Raw genomic sequence first — 27,437 nt, forward strand, 5'->3', positions numbered from 1 at the left:
AATGAGTGCCAGGTCATCTTTGTTGAATAAATGTATATAGATGTACGTTTTTGCATTCACAATATATGTGGTCTCTTGCCTTTACATCTCACAACACAGACTACAAATCACAATGTTCATCTCTGGACTTTACAGTATTATAATGATAGGTTATATCATAGGCGTCTTGGATGATAACAGTGAAATCTCAAACTCTGCTCACGTCGGATATCACATACTCTTATAGCTCTGGAGGTATTATCGTGGATTAAAGAGATATCCTGTATCTACACCCAAAATCCTGGATTTCAGTTGAGGGTGTTTCTGGCCCAAAACAAGAAAGCAGAACCATATGTCCCCCAAATAATATATGCACATAGTTTTATCTTGTCAGTTCCTCTTCTCTGTACAGTCCTCTTTTTTAAGTAGACCTTGAATTGACTACTCACCAATATCACATATAGAAAGCTATTTCCCAAAAATACTTACCTTTTATAGTTAATTATTTTTTATCTGTATTTTCCCCTTATTTTTCAATGTCCATTTGAAGTATCATGGGGACTAGAGATTGTGTTGCACTTAAACCCATTTAAACCTTTAAATTAAATATACAACTGCATCTTTGTGAAAAAGGGCCACAGTGTATTTATTATAGATTCCCTATCATGGATTAACCGGTTCAAACGTTGATTTGCATAACTTTTCCACATTACATTTTTAATAAGTTTAGAATAATATCCTGAAGACAATTAAACAATTAATGCTCAAATTACAATACCATGCAGGGGCATTTAACACATTAAATGGGCATACAAATTGCTCTCTCTAAAATATCTTTTAATGCTACTTGTTGGCGAAATTTTTAGGGAAGGTATTTACAACCACCCTGTCGTAACAACCATTTTAGACAATATCACCAATGTGTATGGCAAAAGAAGTTACTTAAGCTAAGCTCTGAACTCTCGAACTCTGCCCATATGGAACATGACACACTCTTATGCCTGGGGGTGTTTCAATAGACTAAAAATATATTGTGCATCTATATCTACACCCAAAGTTTGGGATTTCAGTGGAGGGAATTTCACAGTTTACTTGGATAGCTTCAATAGACGCACACAAACCAAAAAATCAAAAGAGTAGGTATAATTACACACAAACCACTAAATCATGTAAAAATATTCAATGTGGTTAAGAAGAGACTGCACTTGGCTAAATAGTAATAATTCCTTATTAAAGTACATATACTATATAAAATCACACATATTCAAAGACATATAATAGTAAAATAAATCACCTTGGTCAACAACGTCACAGATTCACAGATATTACTGGAACAGCGTGAGCGCAAGAGCAGGCATGCTACTGGCATTTCGAATGGATTGATTTGGGTACAGATAGGGAGGGGAATGCCAGATAGGAGAAGGTTGCAGTTGTCGAGACTGGAAATGATTAGCGAATGGATAAGAGATATGGTTGCATCTGTGGTAAGAAAAAGGCATTTTCTAGCACAATTTAGAAGGTGGAGGTGATATTGGATGTGAAGAGTAAAAAAGTTGGTGTCAAAGGTGACACCAAGGCACTGGGGGTAGTAGAGTGAGGAAGTTGGGATGTTCATGGTGAGGTTGATTTTCAGGCCAGGTGGTGACTCTGACAAGAGAGAAGAGGACAAGCTCTGTTACAGTTCAGCTTTAGGTAGCATTGGGACATTTATGTGGAAATTGCAGCGAGACAGTTGGTCATTGTTATTAGAGAAAGGGAGAGGAAGATTTGTATAGTGAGAAAACTAGTTGGCTGAGAACAGAGCCTTGTGGGACCCCAATAGATAGTGGGACTGGAGGGGTAGGAAGTGAACCAGGAGTGAAGGGTGTGCAGGAGAAGGGGTGATCAACAATGTCAAAAGTAGCAGAAAGTCCCAGAAGGATGAGTATGAAGAAGTCATACTTGAATGATTATCAATTTTGTCTTTGAAGTAGGTGGCAAAGTCATGGGCTGGGAGGGAGGAACGGGGTGTATGGTGCAGGTGAGCAGAGAAGTAAGTTGAAGGTGGCAAAGAGGTGTCAGGGTTAGAAGACTAGGTGGGTATTAGAGTAGTGAAGTTGATTTGCTTGGCAAGTGAAATGTCAATGTTGTAAGATTCAATTAAGAATTTATAATGAAGGAAGTCAGAGCTGGAGATTTCCTGCAGCAGCACACAGCTATGCTGTGTGTGTGTATTTGGGTGCAGTAGTGAGAACAGGAGTTAAGGTGAGGCTGCAAGAAGCAAGGTTTTGGTCAAGAGAAAAGAAAGGGGGCATAGATGGAGAAATTGGTGATGGAGCAGAAGGGGGAGAAGATGAGGTTAAGGGAGTGTCCATCACAGTGGGTGGGCGAAATCCACTGAGACCAAAAGATGAAGTAAGAAAAAAATGTATTGTGGCAGCAGAAGGCAAGGGGTTTGTCTAATACCTAGTATGAGAATAGGTAGGATAGGAAATATGTGAGCCAGATAGCCAATCTATCAAGAATTGGGCGACTGAACCTCAGGGGCTGGAAATGACAGCAACACGAAGGTGGAGTGGGGAGAGGATACAGAAAATGTGGATGTCAAAGCAGTGGGAGAGACAGGTTCCAGGGTTTGACTTGAAAAGGTGCAGCAGTAAGAAGGAAGGATATCTAATCTGGCAGTATGGCTGAGGAAATGTTTTCCATAGGAGAGAGCTGCAGGCGAAAGGAAATGGGTAGATCATGGATGGATACAATGTTGTTATATATACATCTGTAAAATACACTGCCATGATGTTTTATTAACAGACCATGTACACGTAAAAACTTGTCTTAAATCCGTGAAGCACATGAAATTATTCTAAAATTTAACATTACCAATAAAATATATATATATTATTAAAGTAATTCAATCGTTTTCAAATAAGCATTGCCCAAGCGATTTTATTGTATTTCCAAGGCATAAAGTAATTTATTTTAGCAGATGTAAAGTTTAACAGTTCAATACATAAGTATATTACAGTACAGTACAGCCAATACCAAAAGATAAATACATACCGCTGCATTCGCATGCGCACGCTGCGCTCCCACGGGTACCAGTGAACAGTATATCTCTCTAGAATACTGTGGTCAGAGTAGACTGAGGCTAGTGGGAGCACAGCTATGATTATATATACATTCAGTGTTACAGAGAGAACAATGCAGATGACGTGCCTTGCTTCTATAGGTCCAGACTTCAGGTGGGTCCATTGTAAACAGGTCATAGGCTAGTTCAAACTAAAGAATCCAAAGGTGGGGGTCATCTCTCCAGGGGATGTGCTCCTTTCTTCCCGCCAAGACTCCAGTTACAACTAGTCCATTAGCATTTTATAGTCAGCATCATATTAAAGGTTTATTTCCTAACATCAATAACTAGAGTATGCAATGTGCGATCTCTTAGCCGAATGCACCGGACAGCTGCTGATGAATAGGGGATTAAAATGATATCAGACATGATCACATTTTCTATAACCTGAACCTTAAATAACACTGAAGTGTGCATATAATCATAATATATAAGCTAATAATAAACCAAATACTATCTGCTCATAAATCACTGTGGATTGGAATCAATATAGATATGAAATATATATATATAACTAAATGTTAGAGTGCGTGTGCGTGCGTGCACATTTTACCATGCGCCATGCACTGTGTTACGTGGCGTACTGATCGCAATCGCACGGCAAAACAATATTAACCAATATACTTTCGTTCATCCAATTATACGACTTCGACAATATGTACATTATAATCATTTATGTAGTGCCCTGCAACAGTATTGGGCAAAATAAGCAGCTGTGTCATGAAAATATATTTACCTGACGTGCAGTTTACAGCATAGAAATGTAAAAGAAATACTGTTGGGTAAACATACCCCCATATTGCCCATCCCTTATAACCTCTGTGCCTCAAAATAGCTTTGAATGCGATCATATAGATTCATATGCTACCATAAAGCCTCCTATTACTCAAATATATCTTCACATCATACTGTCTCATATTTTCTCTATAATGCGCCATATGCCTCCCTAGAACATTGTGTGCTTCCACATAGTCCAAGATACTCACACAGAGCCCACATGATCCTACACTGTGGGCCAGCTTGGTGGGGTGATGGCTGGGAATTCTCAACACAGGTAGGCCAAGTAGCATCGGGGCATCCAATGTCATGACAGTGTTCACAGCTGTGGAAAGAGAAAACAACTTGCAGAAGCGAGGGGTCATAAGGAGGCATTGTGGTGCAAATGATTCAGATCCATCTTTAAGGAGCCAAACAGTCTTTAAAAATGTGCCTGCGTGTGTAAATGTTAGAGGAATATGTTACAATGTTAATATCATTGGAATTGAATTTTAGCAATGGAATGGTCTGTATTACTCTTGAGCTGCGCTGTGATAAAACTTGTCATCTTTCAGGGGCTTTTCTTATACCATACTTCATCATGTTAGCCATCTGTGGAATCCCCCTCTTCTTCATGGAACTGTCCTTAGGCCAATTCTCTAGCTTGGGACCTCTGGCTGTATTTAAAATAAGTCCACTTTTCAAAGGTGAGTGTGGTCTTCTTTAACTAAATGCTCGGTCAGATAGATATATTTTAGTAATCAATCATTGATACTTTACAGTAACACTAGTAGTTTCGATGCCTTTTAGATGCACTGTTCATCATTGGGACAGCTTTGAGATAGTTTTCCATTCAATTTATTTATGTTTTATTAATATTTAATTTAGTAATAATAGCGATAGATAAGGAACACTTGTTTCTGCGGTGTAGGACCTGTAAAGAACAACCAATAAGTCCTCATCTATTAGGAAAAAAATATGCAGTAATCGTAAATTTATTTTGCAGCTTTAATATAGGCAAGAGAAGAGGGCGATTACAGCCCAATTACCCAGAACTCCCCCTCTCTAAACAAGAGATAATGACTAAAATGTCTAGAGAAACTGTTATGATGCCGGTTTTAGCACATGACTTATTTGCAAGGCACTGTGATTTGTAGGTAGACCAGGACAAATATATAATGTTTGCTATGTGAACACTACGTAGTATTTGTAGGCTATCATTTAAAGCACATAATTCAGGTAGCACAATGCTGTTTCACTTTTGCATCTCTTGTGACTTTCCTGTGTCTTCCTGTGTACTCCATAGGCGTTGGGATGGGCATGCTGCTAATTGTTGCCCTGGTAGCCATCTACTACAACATGATAATAGCCTACGTGTTATTCTACCTCTTCGCCTCTCTGACCAGCAGCTTGCCCTGGGAACACTGCGGCAACTGGTGGAATACTGAGCTCTGCCTGGACCACCACGTGATTCGGGCCAGCAACTCTGCGATTCCAATCAACATCAGCAACACCGTTAGCCCCAGTGAGGAGTACTGGAGGTGAGTGTGGGGGCTACAGATAAGCCTGCATTTGTTTACTGGCCTTAGAGAACCTACATGGAAATAAAGCAAGATATATTTAATGTTGGATGGAGTAGTAATAGTAACTAAAGATTATCAATAATATCTGCCTATCCATTTTATATTGTGATTTCTACGGTCAATGCTTCCACTGAAGCCGCTACGTTCTTCACATCCAAGGGAGTTCTGGAATTGGGGATCCGGGACAAATTCGATGGAACCTGTGTCTGTGTCTTCTCCTGGCCTGGATCATTGTGTATCTGTGCATCCTAAAAGGGGTGAAGTCATCAGGCAAGGTAGGAATTATCAAAATATATTTATTTTAACCCAACTGAAACACATACAAGAGGTATTAAACCTACATTGCCTAACTTGTCAGTCAACATGACTTTAAGGTACTTAGAGCTTGTTGGGAAACTATGTTCAACCGCTTAGCTAACATTAGCGAGATATAATGATATTTTGTCTTGTCCGATGAACAAAATGAATGGTCAACAGCCAATTCCACCATATAAGAATGACCATATCTTGAAAGTCCTGATTCAAACAACTCTATTCTTATGAAAAGGCCATCACCACATGCGCACAAGACAATTGTATTGTACAGGTACAGTAATATAATCAGTTTGGCTGAGTTCACTGGTTATAAAACGTATAATTAAACCGTAGAGGTCACCTTTGACATGGACAATACTCGTACAGGTTCATGAACGTTTGATATTGTATGGTTAATCTCAGTGTGTATGGTCAGTTTTGATTATTATTTCTAACAGGCATACCAAGTCAACCCTGGCATGTCTTGTCATATTTAATCCCACAGTTTTTTCTATGGGTTTTTATATCTAAATAGTTGGGGCATATTTCAGTGTTCTAGAGTAGCTTGATTAAGAGTTAAAGCCTGGCCCTATTCAACATTGAATATCCTTCAAAGGAATTTATGATCAAATCATTACTGTGAATATTACACAAAGCGTCACGGTTTGTGTTTAAATAGTTACAGTGGCCTGGATCCTTTCTCAGGAAAGCACAGTGTTATACTTGTACTTCAGCATAGGGTGCATACACCCATTACTGGGTGTAATGCCATCCAGCTCTGTAGGTAGATACAGGATTTCTGAATAATTGTAGCTTACACTTTTGTCTCTGTGTTTAGGTTGTCTATTTCACAGCTACATTCCCTTACTTAATTCTGATCATGCTGTTAGTTCGTGGAGTAACACTGGATGGAGCGTGGATTGGAATCAAATTCTACCTTACGCCACAGTTTGACCACTTGTTGTCATCAAAGGTAAACTATTAATATTGTAATTAGGGAAGCCTCAAATTTGGTTATGATTTTAGCAACATTCAATTTATCATTTAGGCCTTTTAAAGCTCACTTATGTTTTGTCATTTGGCAGTGTCTATTGTAAAAGGTAGCAATTTTCAGTAGAAAACTGAACCAAGATAATACCAACTGCCATAAGCCAGGGACAATTGTATCTTGTGTATTATATGTTGCTGGATTTTACAAATTTTAATGCTAAAAAGTGCAAATGCAATGACCAATATGCTTTTTTAGGTTGTAGTACATGAAGTATTAATAGTAATTTAGCAAATTGGCGCTCAGATATTTCATGAGAGTATGCATCATTCAAATGATAATTTAGCTTCCCACTTGCATATTCAGTGTTGGTGCAGGTTGTTAGCTGGGACGTTTTATAGTTAATAATACACAGGTGTTTGAAATGTATCTTAAATTTTCTCACACCTATACTTGAATGGAAAGTGCGTAAATAGGAATCACGATCCTTATGTGGATAGGGATGTCCATAAACATGATACATCAAGGTACGCATTCTGAACGCAACACGAGTTCAGTATTATACACACGTATACACTCTACTACATAAGACGCTGCAGGATACTTTCATGGCTAAACCATGACCATACCTCCCAACATTCAAACTGGCAAAATCAGGATAAAATAACCCCCCTCCCTGATCTGCCCAAACCCCACCTGATCCAACCCAAAACACCCACTTTGGGATGAAACACTGCACAATTTTATTTAAGCTCTTCCCCATTTGAAGTCTGCGATTCTGAACTGTCCAGCCAAAATCTGAACATTTGGGAGGTATGCATTACATCGGTGGCCCTGATGGTGACTGGAGGTAGCGCCAACTTAGGGCTTTGTTTATGACCTCCTCCAAATTGGGATCTCATTCATATGGGTCCAATTTCTCCAAAAATCTATACAGTGCAATGTACGGTGATCCCAGAGGTAGGAAGCCCAGATATAAGTTAACAAATAGCAAGGAGGGTGGGTTAGAATCTTACATTTTTTTCCTAAAAGATGAAATTACCATTTGAATATGTTATGTTTGGAGAATGTGAGCATCGACCTTGTTACCTCTCCCACGCTAAATGAGCACTCTACCATTTGAGCTAATTCCCTATGTCTATAATATAATAATGTACCTACTTGAATATGTTATGTCACTATCTATAATGGGTGAATTATGCATCTTAAAATGTACACAGTTGGGAAATTGTTATCTGTGATGTCTAGTGATGTCAGAGAGAGGCAAAGATAAGAATCACTGTCACAGCTATTTATACAACTATTAACACCACTCAAGTTATAACCACTGCTTCTAACATTGTTAATTGTTAGAAGCAGTGTCTGGTAAACGGCACATGCCCTACAAGTTCTTATCTCATTTTAGGTATGGATAGAAGCAGCTCTGCAGATCTTTTACTCCCTCGGAGTCGGATTTGGCGGCCTTCTCACATTTGCTTCCTACAATACTTTTCATCAAAACATTTATAGGTAAATATATAAATCCACTCTCTTCCGATTCTATTGCAAAACCTGGAAAAGCAGTTCTAAAAAAAAATAACCGAGGCAGGATAGACCAAAAATAACTGATCCATGTGATGAGGAAACAGAGCCCTTCTGTCCCATGATACGAAAACATCTCTCCAAGGGCTGTAATAATGTATTCTACTATTCAGCTAATGAGCCGATGTGAATTTATTGAATTAATCATTTTGCCTCCAGAAAAGCACAAATGTACTTGAATTGTTATTGCAAATGTTCATGCTGTTTTATAGACAAATGTTCTGTCTTTATATTGTAGGGACACTTTTATCGTCACTCTTGGGAATGCTTTTACCAGCATACTTGCAGGATTTGCTATCTTTTCCGTGTTGGGCTACATGTCCAAGGAACTGGGGGTTCCGGTTGATCAAGTGGCTAAAGCAGGTCAAGAATGAGTCTTAAATTATTTTTGCTGTATTTTGGGGGATTTGTTTAAATTGACGCTATAATGCATTACACAAATGTGAATGTGTGCTTGATTTATGGCTTAAGTTCAACTATTGGCTTTTGTTAAGATAATTAGGTAGTTTACCATGGCTAATGTAAAATGTAATTAGTTACTTTCTTATGATTAATGCAATTTGCTACATGGGCAATTGTTACAGTGAAAGTAGAGTTAAAAAGACAACAAAGTCACCTGTTACTTAAATGCATTGGTGGTCATTTAAGAAGCACAAAACATCCGATGTGCAATGCAGAACAAGCTTTGTACCCACTGTGCACCGTAATTTGTACAAGAATGCCTAAAGTTCTGCCAAAGTGCATAGTTTGGGAAGAGAGATGGCAGTGTTTGTGGAGGCACTGAAGTTTGCAACGGCTGGTGGGAGTTGTTGGGTTAAGTAAGAACAGGCACATCGGTGCACCTAATTTAGTGGAGCAGAGCAAAAATGAGATTTCCTTTTGTGGAGGTAGAGTATTGAAATGAGCTAAACGGTTTAAAAGAGCTACATTTTCCGAGTGTCTCTTGCTGTGTATCCAATTGGGGCAATTCAGAGATGGCGATCTTTGTGTCTCATCCTTTACTCCTATGGGGACCCAGTTTGTGCCTTTATGTTGCATTTCCACGAAGAAGGAGATTTCTAGGCAGACTCCATGCATTGTAATAAATAACTCTACACACACGTGACATATTTAATATAAACAATATCAATGACCCCTCGCTCTCAGAAATAAATGGAAGCCATAGTGAGCAAAAACTGGACAGTATTTTGGGAGAAAAACTGAAAAGTTGTGGTAATAAAGTGGTTGAAGGGTGGATTTTGATGTTACATTTACACTTTTGCTCCTCTGAAGCCTTTAACGCCTCTCCGCACCCCTTGACAAGCTTATTTGCATCTTTGGCGTCTCTTGGCAGTGGAGCCATATAGTTGCACTGTGTTACAACTCTGCCTGTGTTTTGTATGTGGCAGCAGTGCCTTTGGTCCATCAGAGGTGCTGCTGTTCTGCTCCTGAGCTTGCACCATGCCTGAAGGGGTTAACCTCCTTGCCAATTAGAACTGCACCTGGCTCCCAGCTTCTTATACCTGCCTTTACCTGTACTCAGTGCAGTTCATCCGTTTATTCCTGGCTGCTGCTGCCCTGTTCCTGTGTTTGCTCCATTGCTTGATCTTCTGTTGTGACCCTCGGCTTGATTCCTGGACCCTGCTCATTTGCCTGTTGCCCTGACCTTTGACTCGACTTCCGGACCTCGCTTATTCGCTTGTGACCTTGATCTCTGCCTGGCTATTTGGATTTTGTTTATCTGATCTCTGCTTGATCCCTGTACTCTGTCTGCTTCCCTGGACAGCTTTGAGCCTTCTGGACTGGGGTAAACTTATAATACCTGTTCCTGCCATTTTACTATACAGTCTCTTTTGGAACCTGTTCTTATTCGTGGATTTGAGCTATCTTTGTTTATTTATTCACCTGAATAAAGACACTTTGCTTTATACTTTCGTTGCTCTTTGTGACTGCACTAGGAATCATAACACACTGGTTTGCACTGACATACATTACCTCACTTGTCTCAAAATATCTCCCTACTCGACACCTCTGTTCTGCACAAGATCTGCGTCTCTCCTCCACTCTCATCACATCCTCCCATTCTCGGTTACAGGACTTTTTCGGGCTGCACCCACTTTGTGGAATTCCCTCCCTTGCACAGTAAGACTTTCTTCTCGTCTTCAAACATTCAAGCGCTCTCTGAAAACCCACCTCTTCAGACAAGCTTATGATATATCTCAACCACCATCTTAATCTCCCTAGATTACCCTATTACCACCCTCTACACAGCTAACACAAGACAACAACCCTCTGACCAACATTGCCACTCACACAGACAGCCCAGTCAATACTTTTACCTTTGCATTGTAGCTGGTCCAGTGTGCAATATGATGTAGCACATGCCCTTGTGTTTCAAACTCCCATTGTCCCATAGGATGTAAGCTTGCGAGCAGGGTTCTCTTACCTCTCTGTCTATATGTATTACCCAGTATTGTTTTATTAATGTTTGTTCCCAATTGTAAAGCTCTACGGAATTTGCTGGCGCTATATAAATAATTGTTGATGATGATGATACCTCTCCTTAAGTCACAAAGCAGCTGAGTTCAGCTTTACTAACTTTAGTTCCCATTTAAAGTGGAATCGCAAAGTGGATCCCATTGGTGGCATCGTTAGTTTGGAATACTCCTCTCAATCCTTTTGATCAGTATTTAATTTCATAACAAAGTAGTGGATTAGTGAAAGGTCTAGAGACCTAAAGGTTGAAAGATACGGCCCTTTGTCACCATGGAAGCGACCAAAACTCTTATTCACTCCCTTGTAATCTCTCGCCTTGAATATTGTAACCTTCTTCTCTCTGGTCTACCCAACTCCTACCTTGCACCCTCTTAAGTTTACCTCAATGCTGCTTGTGCTAATTTTCCCCCCTACCACTCTTTCTCTGCTGTTCCTGTCCATCATTCACTACGTTGGCTCCCTGTGCCTACAGAATTAAATTTAAACTCTTCATCCTCACCTTCAAAGCTCTCAACCAATCCCCCCTACATCTCCAATCTCATCTCTACCCACACTCCTGGTCACACACACTGCGCTGCTAACAACAACCACTTCACTACCACACTGATTGTTTCTTCACACCCCGCCATCAAGGGTGTGAAGAAGTAATCACCTTTAAGTGTGCCCCTAAAACTCATTTCTTTATTTTAGCCAAACAACCCTCCTCCTAACTCCTTCCCTCAGCTATCACCTCTCCTACTCACTACTTGTGGTGCCTTATCAATAAAATAATAAAAGATAATAATAAATAATAATTATTAAAGCAGGATTGGCAAACACAAAGAGAGTTGCTGGTGAGCTGTAATGTAGTACGATGCTGACACTGAAGTAGGATCACATTGGCAACCATGGAGTGAAGACAGATCAGGCATCTCCTTAATACCATTGATTCCCAAAGTTCAGCAGGTAAAGATACAGGAACGGAGTACACTTAGCACAGCACTAGATAGCAGCAAGTGGAACCAGACATAGCAAATGCAGAAATGGGTTAATCATCAGTAGAGGGAAACCCTGCAGCATGGAGTGATGCCAACCAGTGATGGTCTGGACTACTCAGAAAGTGGGATACAGTCTTTCAGTAGTCATTGTTGCCTAGTTTTCCCCTAAACATGCTAGTATTCCCAGGCTGTTTAAAAAATTGCAAACTTATAGCGGTCTTCCTGTTATTAAGTTCAGCTCATTCTATTCCATAAGATAAATTGAGGTTTGTTATTTAAAACATGGCGAGCTTATCTCTGCTAGATTGGGTTGTAGTAGCTGGACACTTCAATTTAGGACATTCTGGATTGTCGTGAATAAACCCCATTAGCATCAATTTACTAAAAGGAGCTAGTGTAGGGTATGCAGTGATACAGTAGATAATGAACCATGTAGCGGTCTTGTCAGTTAATTTATGCACTTGAGGAACATAAGATGTTGTTGCAACTTAAAATTTCTATCTAGTAGGCTTTATTATGCTACTGTATCTAAATGTAATTTCTGAGACATTTCTAGATTTTATGCATAGACTATACAATAAAAAATATATTGATCTAGATTTAGAACTGGGCATGATTTCTACCAAGCAGTATATAAGCAGTATATTAGCTGTTTAGTGTCTTGTCTGAGCAAAAGACTAGGAAATAAGAGATCATTAGCAATGTGATTTTCCAGTGTACTATTGTTATATAGCAGGTATCAACACTCCTGGCAAGTGCCAAAGTCAGACATTTCTTATTAGTAAAATAAAATGTCAGTTCAACAGTCTGAGTTCAAAAGAATACACTCAATTGAAAAGCATAGAAACCACACTATAGTCTACTAAGGGGTCTACGCATCAAGCTTATCCGACACTTAAGAGATGCGGAAACTACTGTTTCCGCATCTTTTAAGTATGTTTGCTATGCATTAACTGCCTAACAGAGGAGATTTCACAGAAATCTCCTCTGTTTTGGCAAATACCGTGCAGCATCGCAGTCCCCATAGATTGCTATGGGGACTGCAATGCATGAAGCTTTGATAAGCTTTGCATTGGACAGACAGGTAACGCCAGCTCAGGATGGCATTACCTGCCACTTCCTATGGGATTCTGCTGAAGCCTCTTTTGCTTTGCAGAATCTGATACAGAATTTCAATGTTACCCCTTCATTTTCCTATACAAATTAATATAAACATTTCTCTTAGTGCAGTGTACATTATAATACAAAATATTGTCACTTAAATCATTATTATATGGACCAACGAGATAGAAACTGATTTAAACGTTTGCAAAACTCTATTAAACGTATTTCTTATTTTTTCCTACTGCCGCCAAGAACTTGCTGCTTGGGACAGCAGCCTCTACTTAAAGCTTTTTAAACAGCAAGTTTTGTACCTGTCTAACATAAAGCTGATAATCAGTTTTTTCTAGGATGCCCTCCTATAATTCAATCTTCCCTTTACAAAATCTATTCTGTGGGGGGAGGGGGATTTATATGGCAGCCATTGTAGTCTTTAAGCTGAAATGCAATTTCTTTTCAGCATTCAATTTTTTCTCAGAAAGAAGGTCACCTGATCTACGTCAGATCCCATCCTCCATGGACATGATGGTATATGAGAATATGGGGGGTTGTGTTGTGAAATAAACATGCTGAGAAGGAGGGGCATTACAAAGCCTCTCTGCTCTCTGCATCATAAATTATGTGACTGTGGTTGCCTTGGAAGTAACGTGACACTAATAATCTGTAAATCATTAGAAGCAGCTTGAAGAAACAAAGTGAGGAAAAACTAACACCAATATCTTCTTAGCGTAAACCACAGTTATTTATATATTAGAAAAAACATACATGATTTTTTTTATAGAATTGTAGTTCTAATGACACTAAAAATATTCACATGTCATTGTCTAGATATACTAGATATACTAGATATACTATATGCAATACAGATATATAGATAGAAATGTTCTATAACCAGACTATAACAAGAAAGTTAGCACAGTATTTCTTACAGTTGATGGGTGCCGAGTAGAGTGATAGCATCAGGCTAGTTCTTTTTAGTAGTGTTTAACGCTCTTCAAATGTCTAAAAGAATCAGACTATGATGAGGATATTTTTGCTGATTTTGGCTTTGCAGCTGAAGTTATCTGCAGGGAGCAGATCCTGGCATCCGTTTGTAGAACGGAATCATTATGGAATTAATGTCACTTAGCTCAATTTTATAATTGTCATCTCAGAAACGATACTCAAGCTGTGACATAGAAGCACCATGCTGTTCTATAAAGATCTGATTGCCATTGAAACTTGTTTTTTTCCAATGGCCTTTACTTTAATTTGTTTAACATGAGAACTAAGAAGTGCACTTATCTCAAGGTGTTTTCATTCTAAGGAGGGAATTCTATTAGCCGCGAAGTGTCTCACTGACGTTCTGAAGACACTTTGTGGTAGAGATTTTGACAGAAATCTCCGCTCATTTTTAGGTGCGAGGAAAAATGAGCGGAGATTGCCAGCAATGTTCGCGGCGCGATGTTCGTGTGCCACGTCGCCAGCAATTGAATTCACCAGTAAGAATTCTGAAATTAATTGTCAATGTACATACACATTTTCAAGGTTCACCCTCTAAGGAGAATTTGCTACAGACAGGGTACTTCTTGTGATGTCAGAACTGCTGTGATGTCAGAAAGCTTAGCTGACCTCACAGCTTTCAATTCAGTGCTCTGTGAGTTTTTCCACAATTCCTTTGAGTGTCAACAGTTTAACTAGCAGCAGAATGCTTGTGAGTGTTTTCACAAAATACGTGAGAATTGTTATGGCAACCAGTGCGGCATAAATTTGTAGAACTATAGCCGTAGAGGTCTTCACCTATGGCAGCCGCCTTTCCCGTAGAGACTGGATATGCTCACAGGTACTCGGATGCCCCCAGGACTTACACTCAGTGTAGTACAAGTTTATGTTCACACGGCAGCTCACAGGTACAGGAGGTAATACACGGAGTAGGGACCTGCCAGAGATCTGCGGAGTGGCAGAGCACAGGTGGAGATGACAGGTGCGAGCTGGATAAGGGCCACAGGCAAAGGTACTGAGTCTGGGTATAGGCAGAAGGTCAGGGTCACCAGCACATGTTCAGAATCCAGGTACAGGCAAAAGTACAGGGTCACAGGCAAATATTCAAAATCCAGGTACAGGCAAAAGATCAGGGTCACAGGCAAATATTCGGAATCCAGGAATGGACAGAGGTCATACACGGGAGAACAATCTAAGGTTTAACACCAACACAGCACAGAAGCAGGCAGCAATACTGAGAGCAGAACGCTATTATAGGCAGGGAGGCTAAGCCCTGCCTGCCTTAAATACTAGTACTGGTCAATCAGGACTTTGCCCAGTAACAGTTCTCAGGGGCAGACTAAATAATTGTGCAGCTCATTAATTAGCCCACAGGCTGTATGTAATTAGCGCACGCGCCTGGTTGCCCTGAGTTGCCGGGGCATGCTAAGAGAATGCTCAGCGTCTGGCCGTTGCCCTGGCAATGGTCGGGTCCCAGAAGCAGTAAGTGACATCCCGGTCATCATGGAGACGGCCGGGACACCAGACATGGGGAAAGTGAGTCACAGCGGTGAGTCGCGGTGGTGCCCGCGGCCGCGGCGGCTCCTGACAAGAGTATTAAGAATATTGTTAAAGCCCTCGGCACTCTCCCCCAACACACAAGGTCAGAGTGACCCCCATGAACTGGCCTGGAAGAGAGATATCGGGGAGGCTCTTGATGCAGACGATTGGACTGACATTTGCGAGAATGCTGCTTGTAGTTCCATATGTGTTAAGGATCAAGGAAAACGCTACAAAATTTTATATCACTACTACTCTGTGCTAACCCAACTCAAAAAATGCTATCTGATTCTTTGTACTGGTGCTGGCAGGGCTGTTCCTTAAAAGGGACATTCCTTCATATTTGGTGGAGCTGCCTGAAGCTTCGAGTTTCTGGCTGGATCTGACTCACCTAACAGCTGTCCTAGAGATCAGTGTCCCCATGGAGCCCAAATACTTTCTTATTCCTCGAGGGACCATCAGAAGAATAAGCACATCCGACAAATCCTTTCACCAGCCACATGCCAGATTGCAGCTGATTGGAAACAACAAAAGCACCCTTCCATCCAATCTATAGTCAGTCGAGTATGGTACATGCAGCGTATGGAATTTATGACCAGTATTCTCAACAGCTCCTCCAAATCAGTTAATAAAATTTGGGTCCCGTGGTTCTCCTTTTTCAACTTTCACTCACCCTTTAGCTAATTGTGAGTAGCCTTTCCATTCCTCCCTTTGTTCATATGAACAGAGTACTTCTGTTCAATATCCTTTCCATCTCTCTCCTTCCTTTTCCTTACACAATTCTAGCAATGCCGCCCCCCCTCTTTACTTTACCCTTCTTTCCTCTGTCTTTTAAAATTTGATTCACCAGATACTTATAGATCATTATCGGCATTGCTTTCTCTTGTGGGATATATACTTGACCATTTTGATGTGATAAGCGACACAGTTGTTCCAGTTTTCTGTTGCTTAATATCGTGTTGACAGTTAATTAAAAAAAAGAATATTGTTATAGTTAGTATCAAAACAAGTTTTGTATATTTTTGGGCAACTGTTGTATTGATGAGTTTTTTGTTTGTTTGTAGTGTTAGATCTTAATATGGCAACTCCTGCCATCGATGTATGCACAGATAAACTGACAAAAGTTATATATAGAAATGATTGGAAGTAGATTATCATTCTGAACTATCTTAAAGTTATTAACGTGAAAACTAGTGTCATGTCATGCTTCATAGTTCCTCTTTTACTTTACTTGCAAGTTATTTGTTTTTTAAGTCTTCTAACCTATCCATGCAGACGTCTTGGTCAAACTTTTCCTTGACAGATATGCACTATGGTACATTTTTGGTAATTTTGCACAGCTTAAAAACTCTGAGATGCCCACATAGATGGCATGGCGTACCTTCAAGTACACTTTTCATCCCTGCTAATTTATAAACCTTGTTGTACAAAACAAATTCTTGTTTTTGCAGACTTTAGCCATCATTGGGGGGCAGCACGGTAGTGCAGTGTTTGCTGCCTCACAGAGCTGGGGACATCATTTTTTTTCCAGGGCACCATCTGTGTGGCTTTTCTATGTTCTTCACATCGTTTCCATATGGGTCCTCTGGTTGTCTCCCACAGTCCAAAAATATACCGGTGTGTTTTTATGGTAGGGAATTTAGACTAAAATCTTAATTGAGACAGAGACTGATTTGAATGTTTAAATCATTTTCTGTAAAGGGCTGTGTAATATATTGGCACTATATAAATAAAGGTTCATAATAATAAGAATAGTTGGCATATTTTGGGCACCGATTCTGCAGTCTTACCTGGTCACTTTGGGATCTATATACATTAGTACATGCATCCCAAGTGTTTCTACAATTATTATTATTATTATCGTTTATTATTATCGTTTATTTGTTAGGCGCCACAAGGTTTCCGCAGCGCCGTACACAGCACAAACAGTACACTATACAGGGTAAAACAATACAGAACAATAAGCACAAAGTACCAGAACTTCAGAAACTCCAGGCAGGCAAAATACTGTAAAGACGGAGCGGAAGAAAAGGTGAGGAGACAGGAGGGGAGAGGGGCCCTTCTCATACGAGCTTACATCCTAAGGGAGGGTAAACAAAATCAGGCACAAGAGGGAGCCAGTGAAGCCACGGGGAGAGTAAAAAGGAGCCAGGGGAGAAACAGAAGAGGCGAGAGGTTAGGTGGATGGTTGGTAGGCCTTAAGGAACAGGTGAGTTTTAAGTGCCCGCTTGAAGGAGCACAGATTGGGTGAGAGACGGATGGAGCGAGGGAGGTCGTTCCAGTGAAGGGGGGAGAGCTAACAAGAGCCAAGAGCCTTGCCCATCAGTCAGGTCTCACTAAGTGATATTGTGCTTAGAAGTGAGCAAATATCCTGCATTTTGTTTAACAAATTAATTTGTATCATTGGTTTAATAAAGCTGTATTAATTTAATCATTCACTCAGATATTTAATCTTTACTTATCTTTATTGTCTTTGGGAAATCAGACTGATATCCTACCACCCCTTTTGGAACTATAAATGTTCAATTATTCTCAAGACAGTAAAGATTTCAGATGGGCAGAATAGAAATGGCCTACCAGACTGGGTCATGGCTAAATGGCATGTGGCCAGAGGGCTGATGGCATGGCCAATGCAGACTGAGATTAGGTCTTTTGTGTCCATTTTTTTGGTTTGTTGAAAGATATATTATTGATTTAGTGGTTGACATGTAGTAGAGGTTTAATTTTTTCCTTCTTAACGCATCTTGAAAATTAATCTTAGAGAGCCAAGCAAAACTTTGCACTACCTGCCATTACTAATAACTACTTTATACTCCTTTGAGGAATACCAGGAGTTTCTAAGTGGGAACAAAAATTGTTTCCATCATTATTATTATTATTATTACCATTTATTTATATAAATGCAAATATGTTTTGGAAAGACTCCACTGTCTACAGCTTCTGGCTGGTGATGTTTTGTAAACTGTTCCTCTATGATAAATAAAAGGTTTATTACAATCCCAAAACCTTTCCACTGAGGACAATATATTATAAGTAAGCAGTTGTGTTTAGCTGGTAGTTTCATGAACCCTGAGACATGTTAATGCTACAAGGTGTTATGATTTTATTTTAAGATGTAAAAGTTCAAGGTCAAATAGATGAACTTGCACACATTAAAAAGCAGCATCTTCATATTTTTCTTATCTTTAGTGAGACTTCAAGAGTGGATATATGTGTTCTTTTTATATTGGTTGCCTTGAGGAATTGAGCTAACATTATTGCCTTTTAATGCTACAAGTGTCTACATCCCACATGGGATGCCTGTTGTCGTACGCGTACTGTTAGCCAGATGGTGCCTTTCTTTTCCATTCTGATTTTGTGGGATTAGTGCCAACATTTTTGGCAGCTTCTTCCGATATATTCAGCTAATTCCACTGCCTCTGTTCTAATTATTTAGGGTTCCACATGGCTCTCTATGTGATCACTATTCTGGCAGGAATTCATTTTCATTATAATCAGTGAAATTCCCTTGAAACACTGCAGAGAATCATTTTGTGCAAACGCATTCCCAGCTAAGACAACAGAGATGCTGCATGGATGAAGTGGTAGAGGGCATCAATGAAGGGTTTGCATAATATAGGCCACCGGATTTACGTGCCCATACATAGGGAGATATAGCCACTTGGCCTGACTATCTTAGACAGATTTAGTCATACATGTATGCACACTCAGGCTGAATATCCAAATCCAACTGGGCACCATTAACATGGTTGGTCAGTTGTGGTCATTGTCTGGCTGCATTTACCTTCCGCCATATCTGACACCTCATGGTGCCACATGAGACGTTAATTGGGATCAGAGGATTATTTGGCACATACAGTCAACTTTATGAGGCCAATTAAGTCTAGTCATGGGAAAATCACAGCGTATATCATATTTTTAGTCTTAATCTGGGGTTCTAATTAAGAAGGTCTGAACTAATCTTGTGTCACATATAGACCATTGAGCAAGGGTATGGAGAACCAGATTTAGCAGTTAGAAAATTATGTACTTGAGATGTGGTTCGTTAAGGTGTCATAAATTGTGCATCTGTAGGCTCTGATCATGTAAATCTGGCTCTAGGGGTATTGGTGGCTTAGTGGTTAGTACTTTTGCCTCACAGCACTGAGGTCATGAGTTCGATTCCTGACCATGGCTTTATCTGTTTGGAGTTTGTATGTTCTACTTGTGTTTGCATGGGTTTCCTCCGGATGCTCCGGTTGCCTCCCACATTCCAAAAACATACTAGTAGATTAATTGTCAGCTGTCAAATTGACCCTAGTCTGTATGTGTGTGTATGTTAGGGAATGAAGACTGTAAGCTACAATGGGGCTGGGACTGATGTGAGTGAGTTCTCTGTACAGCACTGCGGAATTAATGGCGCTATATAAATAGCTGCTGCTGATGATGATAGAATGGCAGGTGTAGATCGATCTAGCTTTTAATGTAGGACCTCGATTAATATTCACAGTAGAAGGGAACTGATTTAAATACACGGGACCACAGGATGTGGAAAATAATACTACCACAGGATCCACAGTGCAATAACAGGGGCCCCCACTTACATGCCTTTAATGTGCCCTGATTACTCATTGAGACACTCATATTTCTCAATATTTTCTGATGAAAAACAGTAACAAGGTTTCACAGACAATGTAATTACACTCTTTTATGGTGTAAGCCATTTACCCAGACAAAACAATAATATCATATTAATATTTTAGACTTTATCAGATTATTTAGTCACATCGTAACAAAGTGATCAGCGTTATTGCTTTACTTGTAAAATATATGGATATGTTTTCCCTGTTATCTCCCACTGTGGCAGTGACAGAGAACTCTTCATGCTGTTATCTCACTCAGTGTATGCTGGTGCTAAACAAACAACACTCCAATAACAGTCTATATTAGATTAAAACTATGGGTAAAGCCTATGCCTATACTTCTGCATATATTTTAAATGTCGCAGACTATGGGCTAGATTTATTAAGCTGCGGGTTTGAAAAAGTGGGGATGTTGCCTATATCAACCAATCACATTCTAGCTTTCATTTATTTAGTACCTTCTACAAAATGACAGCTAGAATCTGATTGGTTGCTATAGGCAACATCCCCACTTTTTCAAACCCGCAGCTTAGTAAATCTAGCCCTATGGGTCTTATCAATTAAGGAAAGTAAAGCAAAAAAAAAGGAGTAACTTTGCAAGGGGTGCAAATTAGTTTATTGTTTTGCACATAAGAAGAATAATGGCTATTTTTAGAAGTAGCACACAAATAATTGATAGCTTTATTTTTACACTGACATTTAAAGTTCATCTAGGACATGCCCTACCCCAAATATAACTCATGGCCTTTGCTTTACTTCCCTCAATGAATCAGGCCCCATCTATCTATCTATCTATCTATCTATCTATCTATCTAAAGTTTCCTTATTTACAAAGTGCTGAGATATTACTCAGCACTGTACCTGATACATATATATATTACATACAGTGACAAAATGCCCAAATAAATTTACATTCTAAGAGGTGTGGGGAACAATTGATACATAAAGTAGAAGTATTGCACACAAGGAGAATAATGGCTATTTTTAGACTTTAGCACGTGGTTGTCCAACCCGCGGCCCGCGGGCCGCATGCGGCCCAGCATGCCTGTAAATGTGGCCCAGCAGGAGTTTTGGTTGTGGCAAGGGGGCAGCGCTGAAAAAAAAATTCCTGCAAAAAAAAAAAGAAAATACTTACCTTGCGGTCATGTCAGCTGGCGCTCCGGCTCCCTCCCTGGTCTCCTCCTCTGTGTGGCGCTCGCAGTGAATGTCGGGGGTGACGCCATCACACCTGTCATCCATTGCGTAGCGCAGCACAGAGGAGTCACCCGCGCGAACTATCAGCAGCAGTGAAAGATTATCCAGTATCTTGTTGTTACTCTGAATTTGGACTTTCTGCACCATGCAATTATGAACTAGCTGTGTTCTCTGTATGTATCTAATATAAATATTAAGAGATAATTGTATTTTTAATATTTTAAACCATTTTAAATGTGCAATGCTGAGTAGGGTGAAAATATCACCCACTGTTACCCTCATCGGAGGCTGCTCCATGAGCCATTTTTCCCGCCACCCTATCTTTAAATCTCTGTAGATTTTTATTAGTCCTCCTGATGCTACCTATATCGGTGACCATTTCAAACTGGTCAATAAAAAAAATAATTCATGGGCGCAGAAAAAGAGAAAAAAAAGTTTTTGGCATTTAATTCCTGAAACCCCACTAAGGGGCAGATGCAGGTAAGTTAAATTGTAGCTGGTAATGGGACTACTGCTTTAATCATGATTCTGCAACAGGTTTCCTAACTCTTACTAACTTCATTTTCAAGTAAGTTTAATATGTTAACTATGTTTTATATGTTTTTTTTGATGATCAGCTATCGTTAGTGTTAGTGTATTTTATGTGCGGCCCAAACCAACTCGTCGTCTTCCAATGTGGCCCAGGGAAGCTAAAAGGTTGGACACCCCTGCTTTAGCACACAAATAATTGATTTATTTTTACACTGATATTTAAAGTTTGTCTAGGACATACCCTACCCCAACTATAAATCTGTCTGCACATTTTAAATTTACCTCCCCCTTCAATACAACATGGTTTTACCGAGGTGCAAAGTTATTCATGTTCTTTGTTTTACTTCCCTTAATGAATGAATCAGGCCCTATATGTATATATCTATATCTATCTATCTATCTATCTATCTATCTATCTATCTATCTATCTATCTATCTATATCATTTATTTGTAAAGCGCTGTCGTATTACTCGGCACTGTACCTGATACATATATATTACATACAGTGACAAAATGCCCAAATGAGTTATCAGTTTACAAACTATAAGAGGTGTGGGGAGCAATTGATACATAAGGTAGAAGAATTGCAAATTGCACTGACATTTCTATGCAGCTAAACGTGGTTTGGTACCAGTAGTTGGAGGAGAGGAAAGATGGTGGAAGGTGGAGATATGAAAGATGAAATTGTTGTTGTACAAATCCTAAGACAGTCAGCTTCTGGCCACCATGACTGTCCTTCGCCATTAATCCTTACTGTACATCTATCATTTTCTGCTTCTGGAGAAGGCTTTCACTCTTGTGTTTCTTGGGCAGTCTTGTAGCTATCTGCCAGCTCAGAGTAGCTGTGTGCCAGTATGTTTCTCTGGCATCATGCCCCCTACTGGACACAGAACCAGGACACTTGTTCCCCAGAAGCTGTTTGAGGCACCAAGGCGGCCGCAGAGAACACCAAAGTAGAAATAGAGATGGCAACAGCAATGACTGTTGAACTGTTGAACTGTCTGGGTTCTGCAGCTGAACTGAGATATGATTCCCATAGATTTTGAAAACAACCTTCTCCTTGGTGTGATGACACTGCTCAGTACTACACTGTAATTTCCCACCACTTTCACACATTTTTAGCTGTTTTTTATTTGTGAGAAGATGATTACTTATGCTTTATACTTGCTATTTATATATACACATATACATGCTGAATCTTAAGCGTCTAGTTGAAAAGAGCTGAGCAGATTAACCTAGTTAGTAGCATGATTCATAAATATATATGCAACAGTTTCATAAATGTGTTAGAATGAAATATATTTGAGTTTGATTTGTGATAAAATATTAGAAAAGTGAAGAAGACAGTAGGTTAGTCAAACCGCTGTCACAACAGTTGGGGTACGATACCTGTCACCTCCGCCATTTGGGAGATTTTCACCCTCTCAGTGGCTGTATGACAGCTGATTCTCCTGGCAGGAAAAGTCCACTCTTTTGATGCCCTGTGGCTTGCAATGTTTCAAGACCAATCAGTTTTCTCGATACTTGACAAGTTTTCCTGTGTGGAGAGCATTGACCACTCAGTGCTCTCGATACTTGAAAAGTTTTCCTGTGTGGAGAGCACTGACCAATTAGTGCTCTCGATACTTGACAAGTTTTCCTGTGTGGAGAGCACTGACCAATTAGTACTCTCGATACTTGAAAAGTTTTCCTGGCGATGAGGGTTTACTATTAATATTTCAATGGGTGGACATCTCTAACTTATGTAATGGTAAGAAATCTCTAACACATTTAATTGTTACAATATATATTATTATATTGGATGAAATTGTATTTTAGATTTAGAGAAAGGTAATCATACAACAATCTGGTGCCTGGCTCTATAGAGAAGACCTACCTGCTCAGAACTTTATTACAGGACAGTATGTAGAAATTTTTTTTGCCACGTTTACTAAGCTGGATTTAGAATAATTTATTCTTTAAATTCTTCACATTCCTGGGTTGCATTTTTGGCAGACGTATACCCCCCCGATATCTCATTGCATTGTAGCTCTACTTGGCAAGCGCCTGTCTGACTAATTAACCAACTGACAAATTAAACTCAGCTTACTATGTAGCCAAAAATGTGCTAATTTGTGCAGATATCTGTTGTAAATGAACCAGATTACTTTGAACCAAATGTTGAACTATAATAGATGAAAATTCAGTATACAGAATTTCAGGAGGAACAATAAAATCTAAGGGCAATTTACCCTAATATATTAGTTGATCCATCATTAAAGGTAACATTCTGAAAGTTATATGTAAAAGTTCCAAACACCATGTCATAACATAAAGGAGATGTCCATTTATGTGTCATTATATTCCCCAATAGGTAACACAATGATCAGCAAACCTTTGTATTTATGTTTCTGTTGCTTTATGGTTGAAAAATGCCATTTAAAGATATTGGTACCACTGTAACACTTGGATTAACTATTTTGCAGAGGGCTGCAGCATCAAAATAAAAAGACAATTGAACAAGTAACCTGCAGAGGGTGTGAGCTCAGACCGCTGGGTGTTGTCCAGCTTGATTCATTAAGAAAGTAAAGCAAAAAACGGAGTAACTTTACACCTTGGCAAAACTATGTTACAAGGCAAGGGGTACAAATTTAGTTAATTTGCACATGAGGAAAAAACTGGCTGCTTTGTCATCTAGTACACAAATACTTGATAACTTTATTTTAAAGTTGATCTAGGACATGTCCTACCCCAACTATAAATCTATCCTCACATTTTAACTTTACATCCCCCTCCAATGCAACATGATTTTACCCAGGTGCAAAGTTACTCAGTTTTAGGGCTTTTCTCTCCTTAATGACTCAGGCCCAAAGTGTTTGGTATCCCTATATTCAGAAGATTCAACCGTTTCAATTTTATGGAATTTTCTGGGGTTGCCTAAAAGCATAGCTTTGTTTTTTCTAGTTGATCTGAAATAATGACTAAATTAAAAAATGCATTATTTTGCTGCAATAAATTATTTGTTTTGTATCATTATAGTTACACACACACATGTAATATGTACTTTGCTTTGCATAGGTCCTGGATTGGCATTTGTAGTGTACCCACAAGCCATGACAATGCTTCCTCTGTCTCCATTCTGGTCATTCCTCTTCTTCTTTATGCTTCTGACTCTCGGACTAGACAGCCAAGTAAGTTGTGCACACTGGAAGGTGTTTTTAGGGCACCTCTTGTAGGAGAGTACTTGATCAACAACAAATTGGTCACTACACCATAAATGACCATCCTTTTACTCCTAGCTCTTGCTAAAATACATTTCTCATTACGTCTAGGTAGCTAGTGACTGATCAATATTGGAATTAGAGTTTAGCAACAGAATCATTGCAGCACATTTCTCTCCCCTGTGTAGCCAAACAAGAAACATGTACTCCTGATCAATGTATATTTGTCATAGGTATTATTTCTCTCCTCTGCAGTTTGCATTCATGGAGACAATAGTGACAGCCATCACAGACGAGTTCCCTTACTACCTCAGACCAAAGAAAGCTTTTTTCTCTGCTATTATCTGCACTGTTTTATTCCTTCTGGGACTAATTCTAACGACTGATGTAAGTGACATCTATAGATTCTATCTTCTTGTCAGGGCTGGGTTATTCTACATTATTATTATTACTTTTATTAGTTTAATTTTAAATCCATGGTTTTCTCTTCACCTCCACTTGTCTCCCCCCCCCCCCTCTTCTATCTGCTTATCTACTGTTAAAACACTTAAGCAGTTATTTACTAACATTACTAAATGGTTTAAATGTGCACTAAACCATAGTAACCAGACATTTGCTCTCACTGGGCCTTATTTACAAAGAGCAAATTCTTCATCGCACAGTTGAAAATGACCATGTCTGGTTGTGCCGTGTACCTTGATTTCCACCAAACTGCGTGGATTTGCAGAGCATAATGACAGAGTTTATGGAGGAGCAGGAGTTTGCTTTAGCCAATAAATGGAGTTGGTGGGCTACTCTTTGCTAACTACAGACTTTTTGGGATCTGTTGAATTGGAAGAAGAGTCGTATGTTTGGAGTTCTTCTTAAAGTCTTTCCTGTGTCCCTGAGTAGTTGTTAGGAAGATGTTAAACACTTCAGAAAGCCCTGCATGTTAGGTGTGTAAACAGGTCAGTAGAAGGGCCAGGTTTGTCCTCTCAGTCAACTACATTCAACACACTGATTGTGGTGACCACCAGTCCACCCTAAATTGCACTCCTCACCAGGACATCGTCTACGTAACAATTCTCTGGGTATGATTCAAAAAGTGTCACATGATTTGGTAATGTTTTCTTTAATGGACACATCTCACAGGTCTTTGCCAGTTCAAACAATATTGCTCATAAAAGTCCACAAAATAATTTTAGTTTAATCTCTAACATGCAGTCTGAAATGTTTTATTTGTATATTTCAGGGTGGAATGTATTGGTTGGTCCTTCTAGATGACTACAGTGCAGGATTTGGTCTTCTAGTGATAGTAATCACTTTCTGCCTTGTAGTTTCCAGAGTATACGGTAAGACCTTATATTTAACTACTTGGCTTTTATGAAAATCTTATCAGCATCTCAGACATGTGCATATCTCGGACATTAGTTAACGGTGAGCCATCACTTTCCATGCCACCATGTTTATCTTTCTTCACCTGCCTGTGTGTATATGACACACAATAAGCTTATAATCGTGGTTGATGATTGTTTCTTTGCCTTACTGAAATAGTGGTGTGTTTCGCTATATTGAAAAACAATGAATTGGCGTTACAAAGACAGTGCCTACTTCAGCCTCATCTGCAATAGTTGCAGTTTAACTGTAAACAGGATGGTGCATTTCAGCCTGATGGTGGCGTTTGACTTGACATAGGTTTTTTTAAAATATTTTTTACTTTTCCCAAGGTATAGGTTTTCATTTCACCCAGTGCAGGGCAAAGCAGTGTATTGAGGGTGTAGGTCTTCAGTACCTCACAAAAAGAGGAAGAACCCCTTTACTTGCTTACCTCTCTAAGGCCCTTTAGAGGACAAGGGATTGTAGGCCTTGCTTTGCAGAAGCTATCGAGGGCCCCTCTAATTCCAGAACCCTGGAGCCATAAGGCCTTGTAGTAAGCAAGGGTCCACGGGCCGACCTTAACCACAAGACTAGGGTGGGCCCCTTTGCCCAGAGGTCGGACAAAGCTTTCCTCATAGAGCTGTATCTGCAGCTACTGCTCGAAGAGAGGGAGCATCTAACAACATATGTAGAAGCCAGGCCATAAGTTTCAAATCCGCCACTTTTAATCAAAATGGGAAAATATTAAGGGCCCCATTTAGAGTTAGGAACAAAACCAAGAAAAAAGGAAATTTTGCCCCTGGACAAACCATGTTGCTAAGCCAGGGGTGCAAATACATTTATTTTTTTGCATTCTGAAAAAATTCTGCCTGCTTTTACATGGAGCACACACGCACCGGACAGCTTTATTTTTACACTGCAATTTTAGAGTTGAAGTAGAGCACACCCTTCCCAACTAGTTTAATTTCTGTAAAGGTGCAAATTTGCTCTTTTTTTGATTTGCTCAGAACTCTAAATGAGGCCTTTAATGCGCTATATATTGAGCTATCCAACATCTCATATTTAAAGGTCATGGCTGGCAGAGACCAACTGCAACAATTAAAATAATAATAATAGAAGAAGGTTAATTATGGCAATATCTGCGGCTGCTAGGAAATCGATCCTCCATATGTG

The 27,437-nt window shown here is 39.5% G+C and overlaps 1 protein-coding gene across 2 annotated transcripts in view; it reads left to right on the plus strand.

Moving 5' to 3' along the window:
- Nucleotides 1–27,437, plus strand: part of SLC6A7 (solute carrier family 6 member 7) — a 66,613-nt gene that overhangs the window by 11,874 nt on the left and 27,302 nt on the right. For both annotated transcript variants that reach the window (XM_075210044.1, XM_075210043.1), the window contains exons 3-11: nt 4,417–4,548; nt 5,148–5,382; nt 5,561–5,699; nt 6,557–6,691; nt 8,112–8,215; nt 8,526–8,650; nt 24,766–24,878; nt 25,164–25,295; nt 26,140–26,239. In XM_075210044.1, the coding sequence (XP_075066145.1) occupies nt 4,417–4,548; nt 5,148–5,382; nt 5,561–5,699; nt 6,557–6,691; nt 8,112–8,215; nt 8,526–8,650; nt 24,766–24,878; nt 25,164–25,295; nt 26,140–26,239 (1,215 nt within the window). The remainder of the gene's footprint in view (nt 1–4,416; nt 4,549–5,147; nt 5,383–5,560; nt 5,700–6,556; nt 6,692–8,111; nt 8,216–8,525; nt 8,651–24,765; nt 24,879–25,163; nt 25,296–26,139; nt 26,240–27,437) is intronic.

This window comes from Mixophyes fleayi, chromosome 4 (genome assembly GCF_038048845.1).
Source record: "Mixophyes fleayi isolate aMixFle1 chromosome 4, aMixFle1.hap1, whole genome shotgun sequence".
NCBI classification, from domain to species: Eukaryota; Metazoa; Chordata; class Amphibia; order Anura; family Limnodynastidae; genus Mixophyes; species Mixophyes fleayi.